Source organism: Salminus brasiliensis, chromosome 8, assembly GCF_030463535.1.
Source record: "Salminus brasiliensis chromosome 8, fSalBra1.hap2, whole genome shotgun sequence".
Classification (NCBI taxonomy): Eukaryota; Metazoa; Chordata; class Actinopteri; order Characiformes; family Bryconidae; genus Salminus; species Salminus brasiliensis.
Window position 1 is genome coordinate 27,334,144 of NC_132885.1, and position 23,009 is coordinate 27,357,152.

The 23,009-nt window shown below is 39.9% G+C and overlaps 1 protein-coding gene across 1 annotated transcript; it reads right to left on the reverse strand.

Annotated features, from left to right (window-relative positions):
* Nucleotides 1–16,033: 16,033 nt before the first annotated feature.
* On the reverse strand, nt 16,034–22,887 carry dnajb11 (DnaJ heat shock protein family (Hsp40) member B11). Its single transcript, XM_072685217.1, has 10 exons — nt 22,747–22,887; nt 22,181–22,337; nt 21,385–21,482; nt 20,502–20,634; nt 19,436–19,578; nt 19,254–19,336; nt 19,068–19,125; nt 17,352–17,463; nt 17,071–17,230; nt 16,034–16,986 (listed from the first exon to the last, which is right to left on the reverse strand). The coding sequence occupies exons 1-10, from the start codon at nt 22,818–22,820 to the stop codon at nt 16,922–16,924; spliced, it is 1,083 nt and encodes a 360-aa protein (XP_072541318.1). The 5' UTR covers nt 22,821–22,887; the 3' UTR covers nt 16,034–16,921.
* Nucleotides 22,888–23,009: the final 122 nt, after the last annotated feature.

Genomic DNA, 23,009 nt, shown 5'->3' on the forward strand with positions numbered 1-23,009 from the left:
TTAGGGTTAAATTTAGAGATTAGGCTTAGGTGTAGATCATCTTAGGTAAACAATCTTGGTTACAGTAACATTGGGTTTGACTAATAAACTCTCAAATCGAACAGGAGTCATCTGTGGGTTTTTTTATGGCTGGAGGTCGCAATTACTCTGAACGTGGCAAAGGGTCATTTTACAAGACGGTAACAAACATCAAATGTAGACATTGGGGATCAAGGGGATCAAGCTGTTTTATGAAGATGGATCCCATCATCTTTGGAAATTGAACGAATACCAAATTAAAAAGAAAACCTTGGTGAATGTCAGAATCTTTTGAAAACTGCATAAGAGGCTTAAGGAAGAAATGTATTCTTAAGAATGGTTGGTGAATAAGGTCCATGATTCTTTAGGAAAGCAAAAGTGGGTCCCTTTGTAGACATGTAAGGATGAGGTGAGTTTTGCTTTATGAAGGGGCGGACAACTTTTTTCTTATTTGAACTGAGTTTAAAAAACAAACTGGAGAGGAGATATTCTTGACTAGTGTGAGATGAAAGGGCTAAAAATAATATTATATACAACATAATCCAGGATTTAATGCACTGGACTAAGGTGTAGACGAAAAAACACACACTCAACTTCAAACACAAGGATAATGCCTTGTCATGAATGACATTTTCCTCTCAATGGTAAATCTCCATTCAAAATATGGTACAGTCTTGGACTATTTGAGAATCTGGGCCTTTTTATTGTATAAATGTACTCCCATAAATTTGTGAAGAGACCACTAGAGCTGTCCTGGATTTTTAAATTATAATTAATTAAAAATGTAAAACTGACTCAATTTTAGAGGGTTAAAGCACACTTAGATATACCTAGATATCAACTAGGACAAACTTCCCTTGCAAAACGAATGATTTTTGAGCGTTGAGGAGTCTTTCTAATAAAATGACATGTCTATACCCAGCAAGGTCAGTTTTTATTAGTGTGCAGGCTTTTCTTGAGCAAGATTCTGTCAATGTTTCTAATTGAGTTAATTATTTTTACCTTTCCCTGATTACTTGTAACCTAATCAGTACCTGACGCACCTCTGCACTTAAGGTTCAATCTCTATACCTACTCATGTGAGACTCTAGTCTCTCAGTTTCAGGGCCATGGTTCTCGCATGCATGCATGCATTTGCTCACATACATATACACACATATACACACTCTCCCACTCACGCAGAGGAAGCTCTGTTCGAAGGCCCTGCCTGCCCAGCATCAGGCTAAGTGCTCCTGACAGCCGACCGCACAGTTATTAACTGTGATCCGCCGCCACAGGACCCGGGCACCGAACGGGCTCCTAAACCCACACAAAGGCCGCTTTCAGCAGCACCTCTGCCCCCCGCACCCCCCACACTCTTACTGTACTTCATATGCACATACGTTTGGGCCCTATTTTTTTAACCCCCTAAACTATATGCTTATTATTGCGTTATTAATCATATTATTTGATAACTACTACTACTACTAAATCACATATGAAAGGTATGCAGGGGGACCTGAGTGAGGACCTGAAATGTGAATGTACATACAGGTTCCTTACAGTTTAGAGGCTTAATATCCGCCTTGTGTTTGGTGTGGATAACATGTATGAAGGTTTGACATAACATGTCCAGGTTGGAGATCGGGTCCACCTCATCCTGGCCAAAGGGGGGTAAGGTCTGAATGCAAAGTGCTGCAGAGATACCAACTCACACTGACATGCCTCACTATGGGAAGTGACAGCGTGGCTAGGATCATTTGCGTTCCAATGTTTGCGTCAAACTGTCCGAGAGCCTTCAATCATGTCCGGTGGTCTGGACACTTTTCTTGTGTCTCCGGCTTCGCCTGCCGCTGTTGCTCTTTCCTGAGGATGTGGACGCGGTGGACAAAGCAGCGCATTAGACTGTGAAATTAGGATGGGAGTGCACTCGAGACGTCGCAAGAAGGTCGGTGAAGATCCATAATGACAGCTGACTAAGTTTAGCTCCCTAAAGTATTTCAATAAACAGCAGCATCGTCCTCACTCTCAGTAGGGCTTCGGCTCTGGCTGGAAAAAAACCTCAAGCTGCATTTTCCTGCCCGCGCTTCCCATAATTAGAGCCCACAATTCTCTGTTAAATAGTTGAGGGTTTTTGTTATTTATTTATTTATTTTATATTTTTTGTGTGCCTTTGGATCAATGGGATTCTATATAGCAGTGTAGTGCACACAAGCTCCCTGGCCGCCCCCAGTCTTCTTCAAAGAGGCAGCGGGCTGAGGACACGGCTGACATGTATTATTCCACACAAGGGCTGCCTTTTGTTTACTTCGAGCTCCCTGCCACAAAAATGCAGGATTTGTCCATCAAGTCTCTTATTTGAGTTGCTTTTTTCTCCTCCCTGCTGCGTGGGTTCGCGTACTGATAACCACACGTGGATGAAACGAGCGCACCCTGTCTGTTACACTCAACACTCAAAAATGCATCCTGTTCTGGAGCAGGGCCACACAGAAGGGTGTGGAGGGAGTGTGTGGAAAACTTTGTTTTGGACTACATGACAGGACAGGTCACCCACCGTCCAATAATACAGAGTGGACCTTTAGAATGACATAAATTGAGATGGGAAGCTGTTCACTGAAGTTCCACTAGTTAAGGGAATCAAGGTAGTTTAAGGCTACTTGAAAGGTGCAGCTTAAAAAGTATCCCTGGACAACACAAGCCATCAAAGACATTAACGACTGAAGGCCTAAAGCATTGAATAACTGTTCCTCTCTGATTTCAGGCACACACACACACACACATGCACACACTACAAGTCAGACCCCATTAGCACAAAACTACTTGCCAAGGCAGTGTAAGCACCGCTGCCGGGAATACTTAACCCCCTGATTGTGCCATTAAACTTCACAGCCTGCCAGTGCCCCTTTGAACCCAGGGCTCAATTCACACAGCAGAGTGCAAGCTCCAAGTTCATTTCACTTAGTGGCTTACATCCTGAAGACATGTGGGAGTAGGTTTTAGGGTGGATAGTGAGGGCAACATTGCCCTCATGTGGCCGCAGCACCAGTGTGTAAACCCAGGGCCCTGAGGCCATCGGAGCCCCAGCAGAAGCTCTGCAGAAGCCCTCCCATGCAGTCACATAAGGCATACCTTCAGGCATCGCTGTATTGCTGTAACAGGTCAAAAGCCCTAGGAACCCCTGGTCAAAACATCTGTTACTGAGAATAGCTAAATGAGTAAAACTTCATTTGATTTCCAAAAGGCATAAAATAAAAGAAGAAATGTTTCTTTAATAGTTTAATTGATTTCCATCTTTTACAGTTTCAAAACAGCATGGAAATGGGCCCAAGGCAAAGGTTTTGGCACTCTGCATGGTCAGTAGTTAGTGTCTTTCCAGTCTTTCCAGTCTTATTTGAGGGATTTTGTGTAATCATCCTTGCAAAAGTCACCTCACCTTCTGTGAGATTCTTGGGCCATCTTTCAAAGGCTGCTTTTGGTCTTTTCACAGATTTTCTTTGTTTAGGTGTGTGTGTGTGGGGGGGGGGGGTGTTGTGAGGACCTTGAGCTTGTGCATCTTGAAAGCGCCATGGACCATATAATATAAATTCATCTTTTTACTAGTATTTCATAGAATCCATTCTTTCCTCTACTACTAAATTGTTCCCCATGCCACTGGCTACAACACAATCCCAAAGCATGATGTGATCCGCCCTCATGCTTAACAGTTTTCATAAAAAGCTGCACCTCACTGTGAGCAAAAAGTTATCTTTTGATTTCATCATTCCACAGGAGTTGTTTCCAAAAATGCACCAGGCTTAGACTTAAATGTCTGATTCTGAATTCAGGGGTAAGGATGCAGGGTGGAGTGACTCTTAAGGTCATATTAGCGCAAGTGTCTCTGCACAGTAGAACAGTGCACTACCACTCCAGAGTTCGAAGGTCTGAAGCTTTAAAAAGTGCATCATCTGCACCCCTCTTTTAAAAATGACTGGGAACAAGCTAAATGAAGGTCTGGTAAAATACCTAAGTAGATCTAAGTTCTCTATCTTACAGGCTGCCTAGACTTTTCCATGGTGCTCTTGTACTTTTTTTCACTCTAAAAATGTACATAAAAATACTATGTCATTACAAATTCTAATAAATGATAATGCAGTAATTTAAAATGTTGAAGTTCATTTTTAACTTAATGTTTTTTTTGGAGATCAATTTATCTTTCACTTATTTATTCACAGCAACAGAACTTTTGACCAGGGGTGCAACATTATGAGCAAATAATATGAGTAATAATGAAAAAAGATAATATTAATAATAATAATAATAATAATAATAATAGTTATTGAATAATTATGATGATATTTAGTATTTTTGTAGTAGTAGCAGAAGCAGCAGATTATTATTGTACACATGGCAAAGTCAACAGAAAAAAAAACTTGCGACTAAAGATACATTTTAATGTCTAAATTAATTACCTTTATGACTTTGCTTAAGTAGTAAACAATTTTTAAAAACAACAATCCAGCACCATCATTTTCAATGACCACATACAAACGGTCATTCTTGCTTTTATTATTATTACTATTAGCAGTTATTAGCAGTTATTTACAAATGTGGTGCGCTGTCACTAACCCTACCCCTAGACCTGGCCTGCATTCTGACCACACATCAGAAAAAGATCATAATCATTATTGAAATTATGAGTGCAAGTCTGTGTTCATGTATTTTCAACACATGCAACTAATAATACTTTTTTTGGTGTAGAATTACAGAAAATGCTTTAATTTCTACTTAACAGTGCAGACCCGTATTCAGCCCAATAAATAATTTCTAGATCAAAAATGTACATTAGAGTCGAGTGAAAAGGAAGTACAGTAAACACAGTCTACCTTCCTGAATTCATCTTTGTGAATGTTGAAGTGCGCCTGAGTAATGATTACTTAGTTATGTTTATGTATCAGTGCTGTTCATAAGGTCAGCAGTTATTAAACATTCTGATTATTTTAGTAATCAAAACAAGTGGGTTTATAACAAACATAAGCAGGCTTAAAACGTACCATGGACCCATTTATGCTGTTTTTTTTTTTTCATCTAAAAAAAATCAGATATCAGTTAAAACCTGCCTGATTATGTTAAGCCTTTAAAACCACCAAATAATTGCTAGATAATTATATTTTTAATAGTGTGTTTATTGACATTCTAACAAATTATTACAAATAAAAAATAAATAAATACATTATTATTATTTTCAATCATTTTTTACACACCAGGAACGTACTGCTCACAGCAGTTTTTTTAGACAAACTAAAACATTTAGAAAACATGTCTCTGATTTTCTTATTTATGTAATTAATCATTATTGACTTAGTGTATAATATATTCATGTTATTCTTATGAAATATTATTTGACATTCATTACCTATTTATCACACAAATGTTGCAGAGACCTCAAAAACTGAAATATGTACCAAATATGATAAACATGGTTTTAATTGTTAAAAGAACGATTGCTAATTTATCATTTCATCATAAGATATGAGCTTTTTGCCTCTCTGTTCTGTTAACTAGCTTATTAGTTATTATCAGTGGTGGCTCAATTGATGGAGGACAGGGTTGTAGGTTTGATACCTGGGTTCTCTAAACAGCCACTGTTTGTCCTTTGAGCAAGGCCCTTAGCCCTCTTTGCTTCCCGGTTGCTGCAGCGCAGGCACATGTGCTCAGTGTCTCACTAGTGTATGTCTGTGTTCACTGCACACAAAGGTGATTAAACAGCATAAATTAAACAAAAACAAAGCTTGGTATATTAATTGCATTATTTATGTCCCACTTCAAGTAAATAGTTCCTTCAGTCATTTGTGTATTTGTTTTTCAATAATCCAGAATTATACAATTTTTTAATGCATTATTGTTGTATTACAAATATTTGTCATTATTTTTGAGAAGGGTTTTTTTTCAGCTCAGCTCATGAACCGATGAACAGATGGTCTGCTTAAGAATTCTCAGACTGGTTTGTCCATTAAACTTTATCACAAAAGGTTTAGGGTCTACTAGGCACCTTTTTTGTAAATATGAGATAAGCCTTGATGGTTTCTTACGGTTAGTTAGTTTTCTGCCTTGCTGATCTCCCACTTTTACCCGGCCTCTTTCTTAGAGTGGAGCTGTCAGAAAGCCCAGAAACACCTTAAGTGTTCTGGATTCTTTAGGTGTACTCTCCTGGATGATGTGCTGCAGTAGGGGGCATCTTGGCCGATCAGCCACTCATGTGAAGACTCAGCAATGTTCCTAGGGTTCTCAATTTGTTGAGAACATCTTTCACTGTAGTTCAAAAAATGTTATAACCCTTTGTTGTAATGTTGTAACCCTTTGCAGACTGAAATAACACGTTCCTGCAACACCTTTTCAACTCTCTTAATAATTCACTGCCACTGCACTTTTCACTACAGACTTGTTCTACAGAGTTCTGTCTGATTTTCTCTTGAAGGAAGAAGTGGTGCTTAGACACACTTATGTTTATCGTTAATGATAAAATTTTTTATCATATGGTATTTTGGTGCCATTTAAAAGCAATAAGTCTTATGACTTATATAGGACAATAGGACAATTATTTCTGTTTGTGGCATGTCTAATATCATCGTGCTGGGTCATTATTTATACAGGGTGACAGTGTGTGTCCATGTCCTGCTGAAGTTAAACCATGTTTTGAATTCAAAATACAAAATAAATGTTCTGCTGATATTCAGTAGATTCAGTATTTAGTAACGTATAAATGCATTATTCACATGAATTGAAATGAAAGTATTTGCTATAGGTATGATTTCATGTCTAATCTTTGTCCAATGTGCTTTGTCATGTGTGTTTAATGCAGAACAATGCTTTGATTCAGGGTAAAACTACTGCCTTATTATGAATTGTTATCTTTTCCATAATACATAATCAGGGTTACATAAACATGGCCAAAACAGGTATTACCATTATTACCATATTACTCTTTTTTAAATAAATGTGTTTATATGTGACAGATTTGTAATAAACAGATTTGTAATAAAGGTGTTTTCAATGAATATCATAAAAATGCAACTGTCATTAAAAGTGTTAACAGACAATATTAAAGAATAGAAGATATGTTGCACATGCAGTGGTAAACGTTTGGGAACCCCTGGTCGAAGACATCTGTTACTGTGACTAGCTTTACAAGTTTACTTTTTTAAAGTGTCAAAATACCAAAAGAGGGGAAGAGCCAGAAGCAATTAATGCACTCTGCATGGTCAGTACTTAGTAACATCCCCTTTGGCAATAATTACAGCTTGTAAAAAAGAAAAATAATAAAAAGAGTCTTTCAGTTCTTGTTTGGGGGAATTTTCACCCATTCTTCCTTCCTTCTGTTTTACATTGCGTCAGTCCACATGACATCAGTCCACAGAAAGCTCATATTTGTGCAGGTGTTGCTGCACAGTAGAACAGTGCACCACCACTCCAGCATGTTAAGTCCTATCGAAGGTCTTCTGCGATCAAATGGGAGGTTTGATTAGACTTGCTCGCAAACCTATGAGCAGTTATCTAAAAGACCCCAACTTGACCTTTACTCTTCCTATTGACTGCCATTTCCGCAAGTAAGGTGATGGCTGCCTGCTACACCTTAGCTATTTTCTACTGTCCTTAAGATTTGTTTTTGTGAACAGACCATAGCCCTTTAACAAGGTCATTAAAGTCTGAGACTTTGGTAAAAGTGATCTTAGAGCTTTAGGAACTCTGAACATTGATGATTCTTCATATGAGTGGCTGGCCCGCCAAGATGCCCCCTACTGCAGCACATCATCCAGGAGGTCCACCGAAAGAATCCAGAACAGTAACTGTGGGTGCTTAAACTTTTGCATGGTTTGTGTGTCCTTTTTTCACTTCGAAAATTGTGCAAAACAAAAATACTACACTAATCTTGCTTGAAATGCTGATTTATAACGTTATGTCTATTGTATATCAGACAGATATCAGTATCTGTCAACTACTTATCATGCCACTGTATATGTTTTCAGAGTTTTAAGAATTTATGATTTGTAAGTAATCTAATTCCAAATACCACCCTGTTTACATCACCTCCCTACTGTATTAAAACTATACAATACGTTCAAGCTGCATGAGCAATATCCACTGCCGTTTGCTGCCAGACGTCCCACAAGTAATGCTGAAGCACCTCCAGGCTCTTTCTGCTCTCCTGTGTGAAGCAGGGGTGAAATATCACACCCCCAGGTTCACCCACCCTGATAATGACTGAGGATGTGTGTGGGACCACCAGAGGAAATTCCTCATCCCCAAGTTTTAATATCACTCTGGGAGTCACACACATGTGCAGGCAAGCACATACACACACACACATGCACACGCACACACCAGTTATAAAAGGTTAACACGGAGGAGGCCATTTGGTAATCGCTGAATGACAACGACTCTTAGGGGAGAGTGTGCAAGCGCGAGGCATGGCGAGCGGAGAGGCCTGTGGTTTGGAGGTTTGGAGGTTTGGGGAGTGTGTCTCAGTGCAGATGCTGAGGAGACATCTGAGGGAGACCCCCCAAATGCTCCGAGGCTGACATCACACATGCACACTGCCAGACTGTCAAACTAATTGGCTTTCCAGAAAGTTAATACAAATGGGCATTCTAGAAAATACAGAGCAACAGTTTGCACAAGACTGACCGGGTTTGTTCTGATGAACACGGTGGCAGCATTACCCCAGGACTAATGCCATACCCTACACCTTTTATCCTAATGCTATGAAGTCAGAAATGGGTAACACTGCTGCCCTTCATGTGACAGACTGGCACATGCTATGCTGTATCAAGAGGAGACCTCTAATCCTACATTTGTCAACACCAATAGGTGTCAAATCAATGCTTCAACATTCAGACCTGGGCCAAAGAGGACACCTTGACCACTGCAGGTGATTTCCCTACCTGTACACGCTCACAAAAATGAACCCCCAAGCCACTCACCCACCAACAAGTGATACCAACAACGAGCTTACCTGAACACAATTTCCTGAATGAAGCTCCTCCAATTCAACCTCAAGATCCAGCATGGTGTACTTTCTTCTCTGAATGCTCTTGATGTGCGGCGTCTGCCTCGCTCTACTGTTCAAATAGTCCGAAGTGCCTCAAAAAAAAAAAGAAGAAATAAATCCTGTTACACACTCTCATGTGACCTGAGTGAGCTCCCTGTGAGCTCCCCTTCAGCTCAGCAGCCTCAAGAACCCAAAGCACCACATCATCTCAGTGTGGGATCCCCATTTCTGCACCCCCACAACCGGCCCACACACAGACTAACACCTCTTACATAATGCAAACTGACAGAGATACCACACTCAGAGTTTCCCACAAGTTCGGAGAGGTGAAACATACTCACAGACAACTGAGCAGTGATGGACTGAAGGCAAAGCACATGCACACAGATTGTATGTGAGCTAAACACAACCTGAATAATCACCTACCGAACTTTTCTACACACTGACTTTTTTTTGTTGGTGGATTTTGCTTTTATTATAGGGGCTAAACTCCTAGATCATGTGCAAATTTTAACATTTTAAAACTAACCCGATATGATGAGGCAAAATGAAAAAGCAAATAAAATATAAAACATGTTCCCCTGAGCACATACTGGACTCCACCATGGTCATCCAAGGTTTACTACTGTTGCTGGTTTGACTTCTACCTTCATCTGAATGCCTTCAAAAACTCCACCAATGGTGTCTCTGCAGTGTGCACAGCTGCCACCCTCTGCTGGCGAATGTCTGCACTCACATGAGATTTCGCTGCCGAGAGTCAGTATGTGCATTCACTTAACGCCATAGGCCTTGATTATTGATTCTGTACATTCAGTATATTTAGTTCTGTATTTAAGAGGAGTCATTACCTGACCCTCACCACAGCCATTTCCTGAATGTCCTGACATGTTGTGCAAATGACAAAATCTGGCTTAAATGAACTGGCCCTGGGACCACTGGGGTCTTTCTGCAAACCAAACAGCAGCCTTGTCTCTTAGTGGTCATTTGTTATTTCTCCAGTATGGACAGCGACCAGGAACATATTATTAACGTCTTTATTCTGATTCTCATTAAATTATTTATACACAAATGTAAACTAAAATAAATGATTAATCCTAAAAATATCAAATTCTTGAGAATTTGTATATATTCTTTATATAATATAATATAATCGTGTATAATCCCTTTTTTGTGTGTTTTTTGTTGGGTTACTGTTTATGTATGTGCAGAACTGTCTTATAACTCATTTAATAAAAAAAATATAAATAAATAAATAAATAAAGACTAAATGTATTAATGATATTTAGTAAAATAGACGTCCTAAATAGGAAGCCCCTGTCTACTGGTTTTAAGGGTGTGTGTATCATTGCAGTTCGGTCCCCTGCACAAGGCGGGTCTGCCCGCGGGTCCTACGTGATTCACGTAATGAAACAAAAAAAAAAAACATTAAAAAATTTCAAATCTAAAAAGCTAATCTTAAAGCTGGTTTATTACATTTATTATCACGTGTCCACTAATTCGTTCACGGAAGGACGTGCCACCTTACATCTACACATTCAACGTTACTGTGGCTGCACGCCCACTCTGAGGTATCTACACTACTGAACGCTGCTGTAAGGGTGGCTAGTTGTGAGACACTGTGTAGTGTGGTGGTGTGTGATTTGGGGCGCGGCCCCGCTGAATTACAGCGTCAGACAGAAGGAGGTGAGGCACAGACACCTGGGCAGAGTTCATTTCCAAACGGACAGAGACTCACCTGCTCGGGCGGTCTCGGCCTGCCCTTTTGGTGAGCACTGGATCAGTCAGAGCCACTAAATACATGAATTAGAGTCATGAGATGTCACCACGTTGGTAAAACATGCGAAAAGGGCAGAGTTCACACACTCACGAACCGAATCAACAGAGCAGCACCAGGCTTCATTTGAATCGAATCAGTAGAAACACACTAAACACCCTAAATGTCTAAGGATTTATTTCAATACTGAAGATATGCCACACAACAAGCATTTATTCATGTTATATTTAATATATTTTCTATACATTATTACAGTTTAATCATACTTAAATGCTCTTTAAATGGTCCAAATGGCGACATTAACAGCGAAACGAACCAGATTAGATGATGAATCTGCTGGGTTAAAGAAATCATTATTATTTTTTAATGTTTTAACAATATGGTGAGATTTCACGATTCCAGTTCACATCTGCACTGGATCTGACTCATTTTTTAATAATTAAAAAAATTAATAAATTATTATTAATCATTACTTGTTCATCATTTAAGGTGGTAAGGACAATTCCAGTGAACAACTGGGGAATAGCTCCAGCCTCGTGTTGCAGCCATGTTTGTTTACATCAGTCACCATGTTCTGGATTAAAAGGAAGAAATCATATACTGAGGTTATGTGTCCAGATGGTTACATTTCCAGAAGCACGGCCGGCAAAACTATACACTTCCACGCTGTTTTAGCAGTTACTTTTAGATAAAGACATAGAGATAGCAAAACTAGCACACAGAAGCTGTGTCCGGAGCTGTGCCATATTTACTATATAGTGCACTACTTTCGGGGCGGAATGTATATAGCTGTATAAGGCTGTTATAGGATCCATTCAGAACTAACTCTCTCTTTTTACCTTCTCCGAGTAAATGGTCACCCAGCCCGACCTGCTGGAAGACTGCCCGCTGAGGTCCCCTCTACCTGCGTCAGACCAGCAGCCCCCCCCCATGCCAGATCAGCTGCACACCCTCCTACCACTGCTACCTGCCTAATGACCATGTTAAAACCAGTATTAACATTACCACTATTAACTATCATTACTCTCATTACTCTGATCATCACTATATTAAGTTATACACTACACTACACCATGAATTTTATTATTAATTTCATATTATTTTATTTATTTATTATGATTATGATTATGTTGCACACCTTAGCAGTTCAACATAATAGATGGTTTGCTGACTTTTATCAATAATTTATAAATAGTTCTAGAGACTAGAGGAGGATGGGTCGGGTCCCCCTCGTGAGTCTTGGTAAAGGTTTCTTCCTCCAGCTCTGAGGGAGTGTTTCCTTGCCACTGTCGCCATTGGCTTGGTCACTGGGGGTCTTAGGTTTTCATGTCTTTGTATATTATTTATTTTTAAAAAGAAATGTATTTAAAAACCATACATTGAAAATATTTGGGTTGTGCCACAAAAAATCTAGAAATGATCAAATAAATCCTTACATGCCAAAAAAAAAAAAAATCCTTTTTAATTTGTAATTGATTTGCACACATTAATTGTTAATTATTAGGCCATGTTGGTTTGGTTTACTGTTTTTGAAAAGCTGAACATCAAAAAGCTGGAAACCACTGCAGCAATATGGCAACCCATATTCATTGCCTTGTGGAATTCTGATCCCTACAATAGTGCTCTGTATAGATCTGAATTTCCACATGTAGCGCTAGTGGATAGTAAGTGGCACACAGTTTCGAACACATCGTGCTCTCTCCCCTTATTAGTCTTAAGTGTTGTTGGCTGGTAGAGACGTCGGTTTGCCGGTGCTGGGGAGCTGGGGAGCTGGGGCTTTTCTCTGAGTGCATCGGCTGCCTGGCAATGCTGCATCTGCGGCAGTGGCTGACTTGTATAAATCATTCAGATTACAACAAACTGTGTTTGGCAAAGTTTTCAAATTGAGTTCTGCTTAATCAAAAACCTTTTCATAAAAGTGTATGCCGTTAGTACTGAACATCTCCTGCCCAGAGAAAAAACACCTAATTACCTTAGTTGCACTTTTCCTTGCTCGCCGTCTACAGGTCACGGACGTACAAAACAAGAACTGTGGCTTTTGCCACAGCCATTTACTCCCTTCAAACTGATGTTGAAATTATCAGCACTGCTTGGGTGAATGCATTGCCAGCCAGTCGAATGGGTGTTGTGCTCACAGACATTAGGCAGTCAACGGAGACTGAATCTCTGCCGACACTGCATTTTGTGTTTTAGTATTATTTACTAATTAGTAATTGATAGTAATAATGGCAATTCATCTTGAAATATCATCTATAAAGCAAGTGATGCTTTTAAGATTAGTCATGAATAATTTATATGTTTTGTGCATTATTGAATATAAATGGCTACTTGTGAAATGATTTAAGTAAATAAAGGATAGATGAGTAAATGAATAAACAAGAAAGAAAAAGAAATATATGTATATAGCATGGGCAGCCATGGCCTACAGGTTAGAGAGTGGCCCTGTGACTGAAAGGTCACAGCTCAATGTCCTGAACCAACAGGACACAACTGAAGTGCCCTTGATCAAGGCACCTAAACCCCCTAACTAACTGCTCCCTGATGAGTGCTAAAAAGTTCTTTCATATTATTTCTTTTCAAATTAAATGTATGTTTACAATATGGACATGCTGACACTCTACGACAGGACAGTACGTCAAGTCATCTACACGCCACCTCTACATTTACATATGACTGGCTTACGTCAGGGTTGCCCTGGCTTCTGCAATTAAGTGTAATCTCATGGTCTCAATAGAATCTCACTTGGTTGGCGGTATTTAGAGACAAGGGCAACATCTAATCTAAACCTATACATACTGTACTTATTTTGCTGTATGATGAGTAGCAGCAAGGGTGGCATTGGAAGACCAGCCAGAAAGGAGTTACAGTAATCAAGTCTTGAGATGAGGAGAGACTGAACGAGCACCCATGGTGCTTCTCTAGAGATAAATTGTCAATTTCTCCTGATGTAGAGGAGAAACCTGCATGACTGAGTCAGGTTTGCAACATGACAATTAACTGGTTGTCCACAACTATGCCAGGCTCTGTGATAAAGGTGAGGACAACTAGCTCCAGGTATATACTGTCGTGCTGGGGTTGAGCTTCCAGTGGTGGGCTCCATTAAGATGACTTGTCAGCAAACATGCCGAGATACTAGCATGAACCTAGGTGTCAGAAGGTGGAAAGAAAAGAATGAATTGAGTGTCCGCAGCATGGTTGGAATATTAGATGTGAGAAGCTGTAGACCATCGTCTGTGGAAGCGGAGAGAAACAGGTTAGAGCATGGGGAGGAGGGAAGGAGTGGAGACAGGAGAAAAAGAGTAGCTATCCTGTGGATCTTCTTCTCCAAGAAAAAGGGGAAAGGAACGTGGGTTGAGAGGGGAGGGTGGGGGGGGGGGGGGGTCCTCCAACCAACTAAAAGGTTTCTCTCAGTGTTCTTCACTGATCATTTCTCACCATCTCAACTTCCTGCAGCCTGTTGAGCCAAAGGCCGTACATGTTTGATATGGCTCTGTTGTTGTTGATCAAGAGCCAGGCTTAAAATGGTTACTGTTATGCCTGTCTGTATTTTATGGTTGAGTGTCTGTCGTCTGTCCATTTCAATTAATGCCGCAATTTGATTGGCTGGTGCCTGCAGTGTAACATAACCAGAAGGCCTAATTTACAGCAGATGTAGATGTAATGTTGCATTACTGGTTATGATGCAACCTGCCTAGAATCAGGTTAGCCAGTAAACCATGAAGATAGTGTTCTCACTCTTTTGTTTGTTTAACATACAGGTCAAGTGTTTTTTTTTTTAAGATTGCCTCCAAATGTGGCATGTTTTAAGACAGCATTTCTGAACCTACTCACCCTTCTCCTCTAGCTACAGGGGACAGCCAAATCATGACTACCGAAGTAGACTTGCCATGGCTAAAGTGGAGCTGCCAGTCAAACTGGACCGGCTTGAATAGTCTATCAGAAGGACTTGGTTTTGGCTTTGGGTTTCTGGGGGATTGGGGATTATAACACAAGAGGATGTCGTGATCTATAAGCCAGTCTTTTTGACTATGGTGAATGTTCTTTAATGTGTAAAGAAAATGCTCTAAAATGTTGTGTTTAATTGGCAGAAGCCTCCATACTTGCCACTGGTTTGGATGTAATAAACATGATGGCCAACTTAAGTCGGTCAATGTTTTTTGTTTGGTTTGATGGTTCAGATTGTATGACCAAGCTACCTCACCAAGTAAAAAGTATGAACAAGCTTGACCATGCTGGTTGACCAGCAAGACCAAGCAAGCAAGACCACACTTGTCAACCAGTAAGATCAGTGCTAAAAAGCTGGTTAACCAGAATGACCAGCAAAACCAGCAAGACTACACTGGTTAACCAGCATGACCAAAACATCCTACAAACACTATGCTGGTCAAGAGCTGGCTATCCAGCATAGCCGACCTGCATATGGTATGTTTTTGCTTGATGGTCGGCTTTTTTTAACCACCTTGACCATCTAAAACCAACTCCCAGCAAAAGGCTGGATCTTTGAGCAGGGATACCCTTCTTTTTCATACAGCATCCTCATTAATCATGTCATGGCAACTGACCACCATCACTTGAATTTGACTACAGCTGCTGCTGTGGATTAAACACATTCTGGACTGGCAACAGTGACTTTCTGTGTTAACAAATCAATTTACTCCTTTTTTTTTTTTTACTTTACCTTTTCATTACTGTTTTTATATATTAGCTACACAGCTAATGTAGCTTACAAGTAATTTCGTTTTATGGCCACAAGTTTTGGACCGCATGCTGTATCAGTCACATTTGCCTCACGCCCAATGGAGTTAAACCACCACCTCAGATAGACTTGCTTATTACATTTATAGCAGTGACACATTGTTATCCATAAAAGCACAATAATAAGTGATATAAACATGGTTTGAGGAATATGATTTTTTTTCAGCCAGTCTCCTTGGTAGTCTTGCTTCACATGGCGCCTTCAAGAGCCTTCTGCCAAGACTTTGTAGAGAAGTAGTCTTCTACAATATGTAACTCTGTCCACACATTACTTAATATCTCTAAAAGTCCACATACCTGATTAATATGAATCCTATAAATATCTTTATTACACATAAAGTTATTATATATTATTATTATATAGCCACATTACTTTATATACTATACAGTCAAATGAACTACGAGCCTAACCCTGGGCTGGGCTGGACTGTCATTAGAAAAAACATCCAGTGGACACATGCAGGAAACGGTTAGAATGCCAGTTTGAAACACCATTAGAAACTTTTAATTGAGGTCCTCATTTGAAAATTACAAACTTCCATACACTTTTCTCCAACTGGGCACCTGGACAATTTTAGTGCACTAGTCCGTTTCTCAATGGCGAAGTCAGACAGGCTTGTTCTAGCGGGCGACCGTTAACAGGAGGAGACACAGAGATTTGAACATAAGAAGGGTCATAAAGAGGAACTGATGCCCATCCCCAGTAGTCAAAAAAAAAAAAAAAAAAAAAAAAAAAAAAGGAGAAGAAGAAGCTGAATCAGTCTGATCCCCACGACTGAGAATGCCTCGAGGAAAAAAACAAGCACGAAAAGGGAGAATGTAAAGTAAGACCGTGAACAGGTTTCAAGAAAAAGAGAACACAAAAAACAGTAAAGCCTACAAATAAACATACATTCGTGTAAACTCTTTCTGAAGATCAACGGAACAGAGGCAGGTATTTCTATAGTGTCCTCTGATATGAAGCCTCAGTCTCTCTCATTTCCCCCTGTTGTTGCAGTCCAGGACGAGGCTGACCAACATGGAAAAGCAATTAAATGTCCACTGACACTTGGACACACTAACACTCAAATTGTAGTCAGAAGGGCCTTGAGACTGCTATTGAAAAACAGAGGAAGAAAGAAAAATAACTCTGGCATGAAAAAACATTTAATAAAATTGCTGCATTGAATTTCCACAAAAAAGAAAAACAAAAAGATTAAAAAACACCAAATAAAAAATAAAACCCCACGCAGACAGCCTACCTATCCTGAGTACAGTCTGAGAAAAATAAATAAACCCTTGATGCTTGTTTCTCTCTGTGTGTGTGTGAGCCTGTATGAGTTGTATGGTACGGGACAGTTTAATCAGTCCTGATTTTGCTGGCTGGTGCGTCAGTATCCCTGTAGGCCATTATAAACCTTCTGAGCTGGAGCCTGCTTCAGCAGTTGCCTTATACCTGCACACAGAAACAGAAGCACAATATTCACAGCTGCACCTTAACCAGAATCAAACAGTACAATAAATAATGAAATGCTCTTACCATCTTTCTGCTGGTCATCAAGCTGTTCCTTGGGGAAATCCACATCAAACGTAATTATAAGTGATCCACGGATATTGTTGTTGTCAAAGTTGGGAAGTCCTTCACCCTTCTTCCAGATTCGGGCTCCAGGTTTGGTAATTTTATCCCTAACAATATGAACCTGCAACACAGGAAGCAGCAAGATTTATTATGTCGAATTTATGCAGCTTATTTATCATTAAAAATTACAAAAAATAAAATAAAAAATGTGAGTAGTCGAGTAGAGTGGTGATAAGACTTGCCTTGTGACCATCCAAATGCGTGATGTACATTTCAAAACCAACCAGAGCCTCAACCAGAGTGATGGTCACGTTTGTGTACAGGTCGTCACCTCTGCGCTCAAACAGCGTGTGCCTGTAGAGCAAAAGATATAGCATAAATAGAGGCACTCTGACATCCCACTGTTCTGCCAACTCTCAGACCATGTACCATTACTAAGGATAATGGGATAGTGTCTTGGCTAAAGGATTTTTAAGGACACTGTAAAAATTCTAATATACTTGATGAATCTCTGAATTGGCAATATGAACCTATATATATATATATATATATATATATATATATATATATATATATATATATATATATATATATATATATATATATATATATATATAAAAATCTCCCTGATCTGAAAAACATAAAAATAAGATATTAATAAAATAGTATAAATAATTTTTGTCTGGTACTCTATCTCAAGTACAGATAATACCTGCAATATACTCAGAATAACATTGTGGTGTACTCACATAAGGCCTTCCTGCTAGAAATGGGACTATGACATTCATTTTATGCCATAAGTAATCAAAATGAGCATGGTGTTAAAGTTATTAATATATTCTTATGCTAAACTATGTAAATGTGTTGTGCTGAAGCATGTATTGCAGTACAATTAGGCTGTAGCATTATTAACTTTAACTGACTTTTCAAAAAAGTTTATTTCATTAAACCTTTAAATGGTATGAATCAGTAACAGTCATTTTATGTAAAAATGAAAGTGGGTGTGGACAAGTGCAGATTAGGCACTTATTTTGAGTTTGGGTTTAAACTACAGTTGCAATTGAAATTATTCAACTCCCATTTGTTCCCAAAAGGAACAATTTAACTAGAACAACAAAACTACAAAACAATTGCATTCTCCACATTCAACAGAAAATACTGCTTTTAGCTATGTAACCCCTTCATGACAAGTGTCTACAGTACATAGTAAAGCACCCATTTCCTGTTATGACTTGCTACAAATGTGGTGCACAGCCAGACACCAGCATCTGGCAGCGTTCCTAAGGAATCTTAATTCATTGTTCAAATCCCACCAAATACTTTCTAGGAGGTTCAAGTCAGATGACTGTGATGGCCACTCCTGAATCTTACAGGATCTCATCTGAGGTATGCTTGAAATCACTGTCCTTTTGCAGGGTCCAATGACATCAAAGTTTCAGCTTCCTCACAGCAGCCATGGACAATGATTCCAAGCATGAGTCCACCAAAACTTGGTTTCAGAAGAAGTCCTGAAGGAGTCTGGAGTCTGACTTGAACCTTAAAACAAATCTGTGGTGGGATTTGAAGAAGTTGCTCATAGCACAAAACCCCATAAATATTAGCGAACTGGAGGCCACTGCCCATGAGGAATGGGCTAGGATTCCTCAGGAACACTGCCAGAAGCTGGTGACTGGCTATGCATCAAGTTTGCAGCAGGTCATAACAGCAAAAGTACTAAGTATGCTTGTCATGAAGTGATTAAATAATTCTGAAAGTGAAGCATCTCATTATATTTGTTGGTTTAAGCTGTTTAAGTTGTTCTTGGTTGATTGGTTTATTGCAAACAGCTGAACGTTTGATAGTTTGATTAGATAGTCGATAGTACTTATTATACTTAGATATTTAGTAATATGTGGTATTAAAGTGATTTGTTCAATACCATAAAATTCCGATACCTAACCCTGACCATAAGTACTTACTTTAAGACTTTGATACGGAAGCGAAGATCTCCAGGTTCTCCGTCAATGTGTGGTTCACCTGCAGACAAAGGATCAAACATATGATGCTGTTCTTGTTCTGGGCCTATTTTTAACCACACATTTAACAATAACTCAAGCCTGCAATTTTGTATAATAAAATCATTAGTTTCACTGCAGTTACAATACCTTCACCAATGAAGGGATATTCCATCTCATCTCTGACCCCCTGCTCAATCTCCACTTCTAGTGTCCTCTCTTCATTCACAAGCCTGCAAACATTGGGAACGCCTTTTAGTGTGTGCACGCCTCATCTCTTAGCAAGTTACTTCAAACTATTATTAGCTGAGGAAGGTGGAAGCAGGACTTACTTAATGTTTGGACATTCATCACAGACTACTTCCTGTGTCATCTGGAAGCGGCCGGGTCCAAGCTGTGTAGTTCTCATTTCCTGGCGACAGTTGCATTTCCTTTTGCCTGGAGCCTCTTTAGCAACTGGCTTGTTTCGCACTACCTACATAGTGAGAGAGGGATGAAAGCGAATGGAGGACAAAACAGAGACAAAGAAGGACCTTGTTCTACGCATTCCGTACCAGAGGATACAACCCTGAATGGATTTGGCATGTCACAATGAATCTGTTAGGCTGGATTACTCAATCTTATCAGTTTTCCTTGGCCTTTAAAGATTTATTACTCAATCAGCTATTTATAAATGCCTTCTTCTGTTAAGGAAAAAAAGAAATTCCTGATTTTAGACAAGGATGTTTTGTGATCTGTCAAAATTGTGAAGCAATAGATTAAGACAAAGCTGGACCCGGTTCTTTAAATCATTTTTAACAGTATGCTGAGAGTAAAATAAATAAATAAATAAATAAATAAATAAAAACACACTGATCTGAAACCAGTCTTTACTACAATGTCAGAAATAAAATTAGATGTCCAATTATATTACTCATATATAACTAATAGAACAATTGCTTTCGCCAAATCCGATGCAAAGTTTTGCCAGTTTTAACTATCCAACCCCTTCATGACAAGTGTCTATAGTGCTACCCTTTTGCTGTTCTGTCCTGCTGCAAATGAGGTACACAACGAGACACCAGCTTCTGGCAGCATTCCTGAGGAATCCTAACCCATTCTTCATGGGCAGTGGCCTCCAGTTCACTACTATTCACTGGTTTGCTGCTGCAACCACCATCTTAAAAACCCACTAAATACTTTATAAGGGGTTCAAGTCAGATGACTGATGGCCACTCCTGAATCTTACAAGACTTTGTCTGAACCCAAGCCTTGGTGCACTTTGAGGTATGCTTGGGATCACTGTCCTTTTGGAGGGACACTAAGACTTAGTTTTAAAAGAAGTCCTGGAGGATTCTGGAGGAGTCGTCTGACTTGATCCCAAAGCAAATCTTTGGTGGAATTTGAAGATTATCTTACCTCTACAAAATTTCCAGAATAAACCTCCTCCAGGGTAACTTCAAGGTCCAATATAATGTCATTTCCTCTAGGAATGTTCCGGTCCTGCTGCTGCCTGTTTCCACCAAACATAAACCCAAAGTCCCCAAAAAAGCTGAAAAAAAAAAAACAGAAAAAGAAAAGCCTGAGTGTCAACCATTTGATGAAAATGGTTTCATCAACAGAACTGTCCCTATAACACTGTAGAACACCCTCAGAACCAAGTTCCCTAGGTCCTAGCTAAAGGAAACACTTCATCAACAGAACTGTCCATGTAACTCTGTAGAACACCCTCAGAACCAAGTTCCCTAGGTCCTAGCTAACCAACAGAACTGTCCCTGTAACTCTGTAGAACACCCTCAGAACCAAGTTCCCTAGGTCCTAGCTAACCAACAGAACTGTCCCTGTAACTCTGAAGAACACCCTCAGAACCATGTTCTCTAGGTCCTAGCTAAAGGAAACATTTCACCAACAGAACTGTCCCTGTAACTCTGGAGAGTACCATTACCTCTGAGTTTCCTAGGTCCTAGCTAAAGAAAACGGTTCACCAACAGAACTGTCCCTGTAACTCTGTAGAACCCCCCTCATAACCAAGTTCCCTAGGTCCTAGCTAACCAACAGAACTGTCCCTGTAACTCTGAAGAACACCCTCAGAACAAAGTTCCTTAGGTCCTAGCTAAAGCAAACGCTTCACCAAAAGAACTGTCCCTGTAACTCTAAAGAACACCATTACCTCCGAGTTCCCTAGGTCCTAGCTAAAGGAAACACTGTTCTTTTTTTTTTTTGTTTTGACCACATGCAGTCTAATTCCATAAAATTCCAAAACATTCACCACTTATTAAGGTACCGATGCTTCGACACTTACCTGGAAAAGATATCACCATGCGAGCTATGATGACCTTCCTTCAGTCCCTCCTCTCCATAAGCATCATACTGCTTCCTTTTCTCCTCATCTGACAGCACCTGAGTTATTACACAAGTCATTCAGAATCAGAAATGCTTTATTGATCCCAGGAAGGAAATTACAGTCATTACAGTTGCATTACAGTGTAAGAATAAACACTCTATAAAAAGAACGGTAAAACAAAAAGAGAAAGAATTAAATATGTACATGTTTATAAATGAGAGATTACTGCACAAATGAACAGTATAATTATTAAGCTTTCCACAGATGATTCATGCCGGATCGACACCGGACACTGCTGCAGTTCCTCCTTCACTTTAAGATAATGGAGACAATGGTGTGAAAGGGTCGTCTGCACCTGATCTACTGTCTCCATTTGTCTCCATTACTTTACTATTCAACTAGTCTAACGCCATGGACGCTCCACGTCGTGTTTTCAAGACTACCGTTCAACTGACGTTTATCCAATCAGACGCAGCCACACATTTCTCTCCACCAATCAGATCCTTCCGTGGTTTCCCCAACAACGAAAACCATGCCTGTCACATGAAGCTCTGTGGATATTTAGTGCGGTGACACAGAAGCGCATTGATCTGCTCCAATCAGTCCTGCTTAACAGTACAGAGCCCAAATGCTGAACTTAACGACTGGTACAGTTGAAGGACGATGTGCACCATAGCAAAGCAGGAGGCAGTGTCATTTTAATAGCACGCCTAAATCGCCCAAACTGTGGAAAGCAAATAAGAGACCAACGCACCTCATAAGCAGCTCCAAGATCTGCAAATTTGTCCTGGGCATTAGGGTCATCAGGGTTTCGGTCAGGATGAAGCTGGAGTGCCAACTTTCTGTAGGCTTTCTTGATGTCTTTGATAGAAGCTGATTTGCTAACCCCAAGGATCTTGTAGAAATCCCTCCTGCAGGGATAAAACAGCACAAAATAAAAAGAATAAATCACTACACAGGTGTAAAACTGTCTGTAAGACTTCTACCCAGTTCTAACAGCTTAGAAGCTGAGAAGTGTGTGAGACAATGGCCACAGACGGTACCATTTGCATAGGCAGCTAGCCAATCTAGCCAGACCACCTCCACATACGCACACAGCATGTAGGCAGGCGACATAATTTACTCTTAAATGAAGGAAAAACTGTCTTTGCCGACTCGTGTGTGTGGCTAAAAGTGAAATTGCCACCGCTTCACTACAGCACACATGTAAAGATAGTGGAGCGGCGCAGACCAATCACAGAGGAACATGTGTACCAGCTCAGGGACTCGCTTCATACAGCGGAGAACCAAAAACCGGCCGAAAATACCACCGCCACTTACCCAGCAAGTACTGTCGCTATTAAATATAAAAGCAGACAGCATATAGTCGATAGTTTCATCCCTCCCACGGCCATAGGTCTCGCTTTTTTCCAGAAGTGCAGTAAAACACACCGGCTTTCTGTGTGTTGTCTAGTAGTGACCTCTTCCTGTTCTCGTTAAAAGACACGCCTCCAGTCTGCCTACTGACTGGAGGGGAGATAAAAGTCCCCAGAGGCATTTCAAAGAAATAGCTTTTAAATTATACACATACAAAATAAAGATGT

What these genes read in the sequence shown, in the direction of transcription:
- dnajb11 (XM_072685217.1), bottom strand. Translation starts at nt 22,820, where the DNA reads ATGGCCGTGGGAGGGATGAAACTATCGACTATATGCTGTCTGCTTTTA. An exon ending in ATAGCGACAGTACTTGCTGG is followed by an intron (nt 22,338 to 22,746) that starts GTAAGTGGCGGT and finishes TTATCCCTGCAG; the next exon opens with GAGGGATTTCTACAAGATCC. An exon ending in ATTCTGGAAATTTTGTAGAG is followed by an intron (nt 19,579 to 20,501) that starts GTAAGATAATCT and finishes CTCACTATGTAG; the next exon opens with GTAGTGCGAAACAAGCCAGT.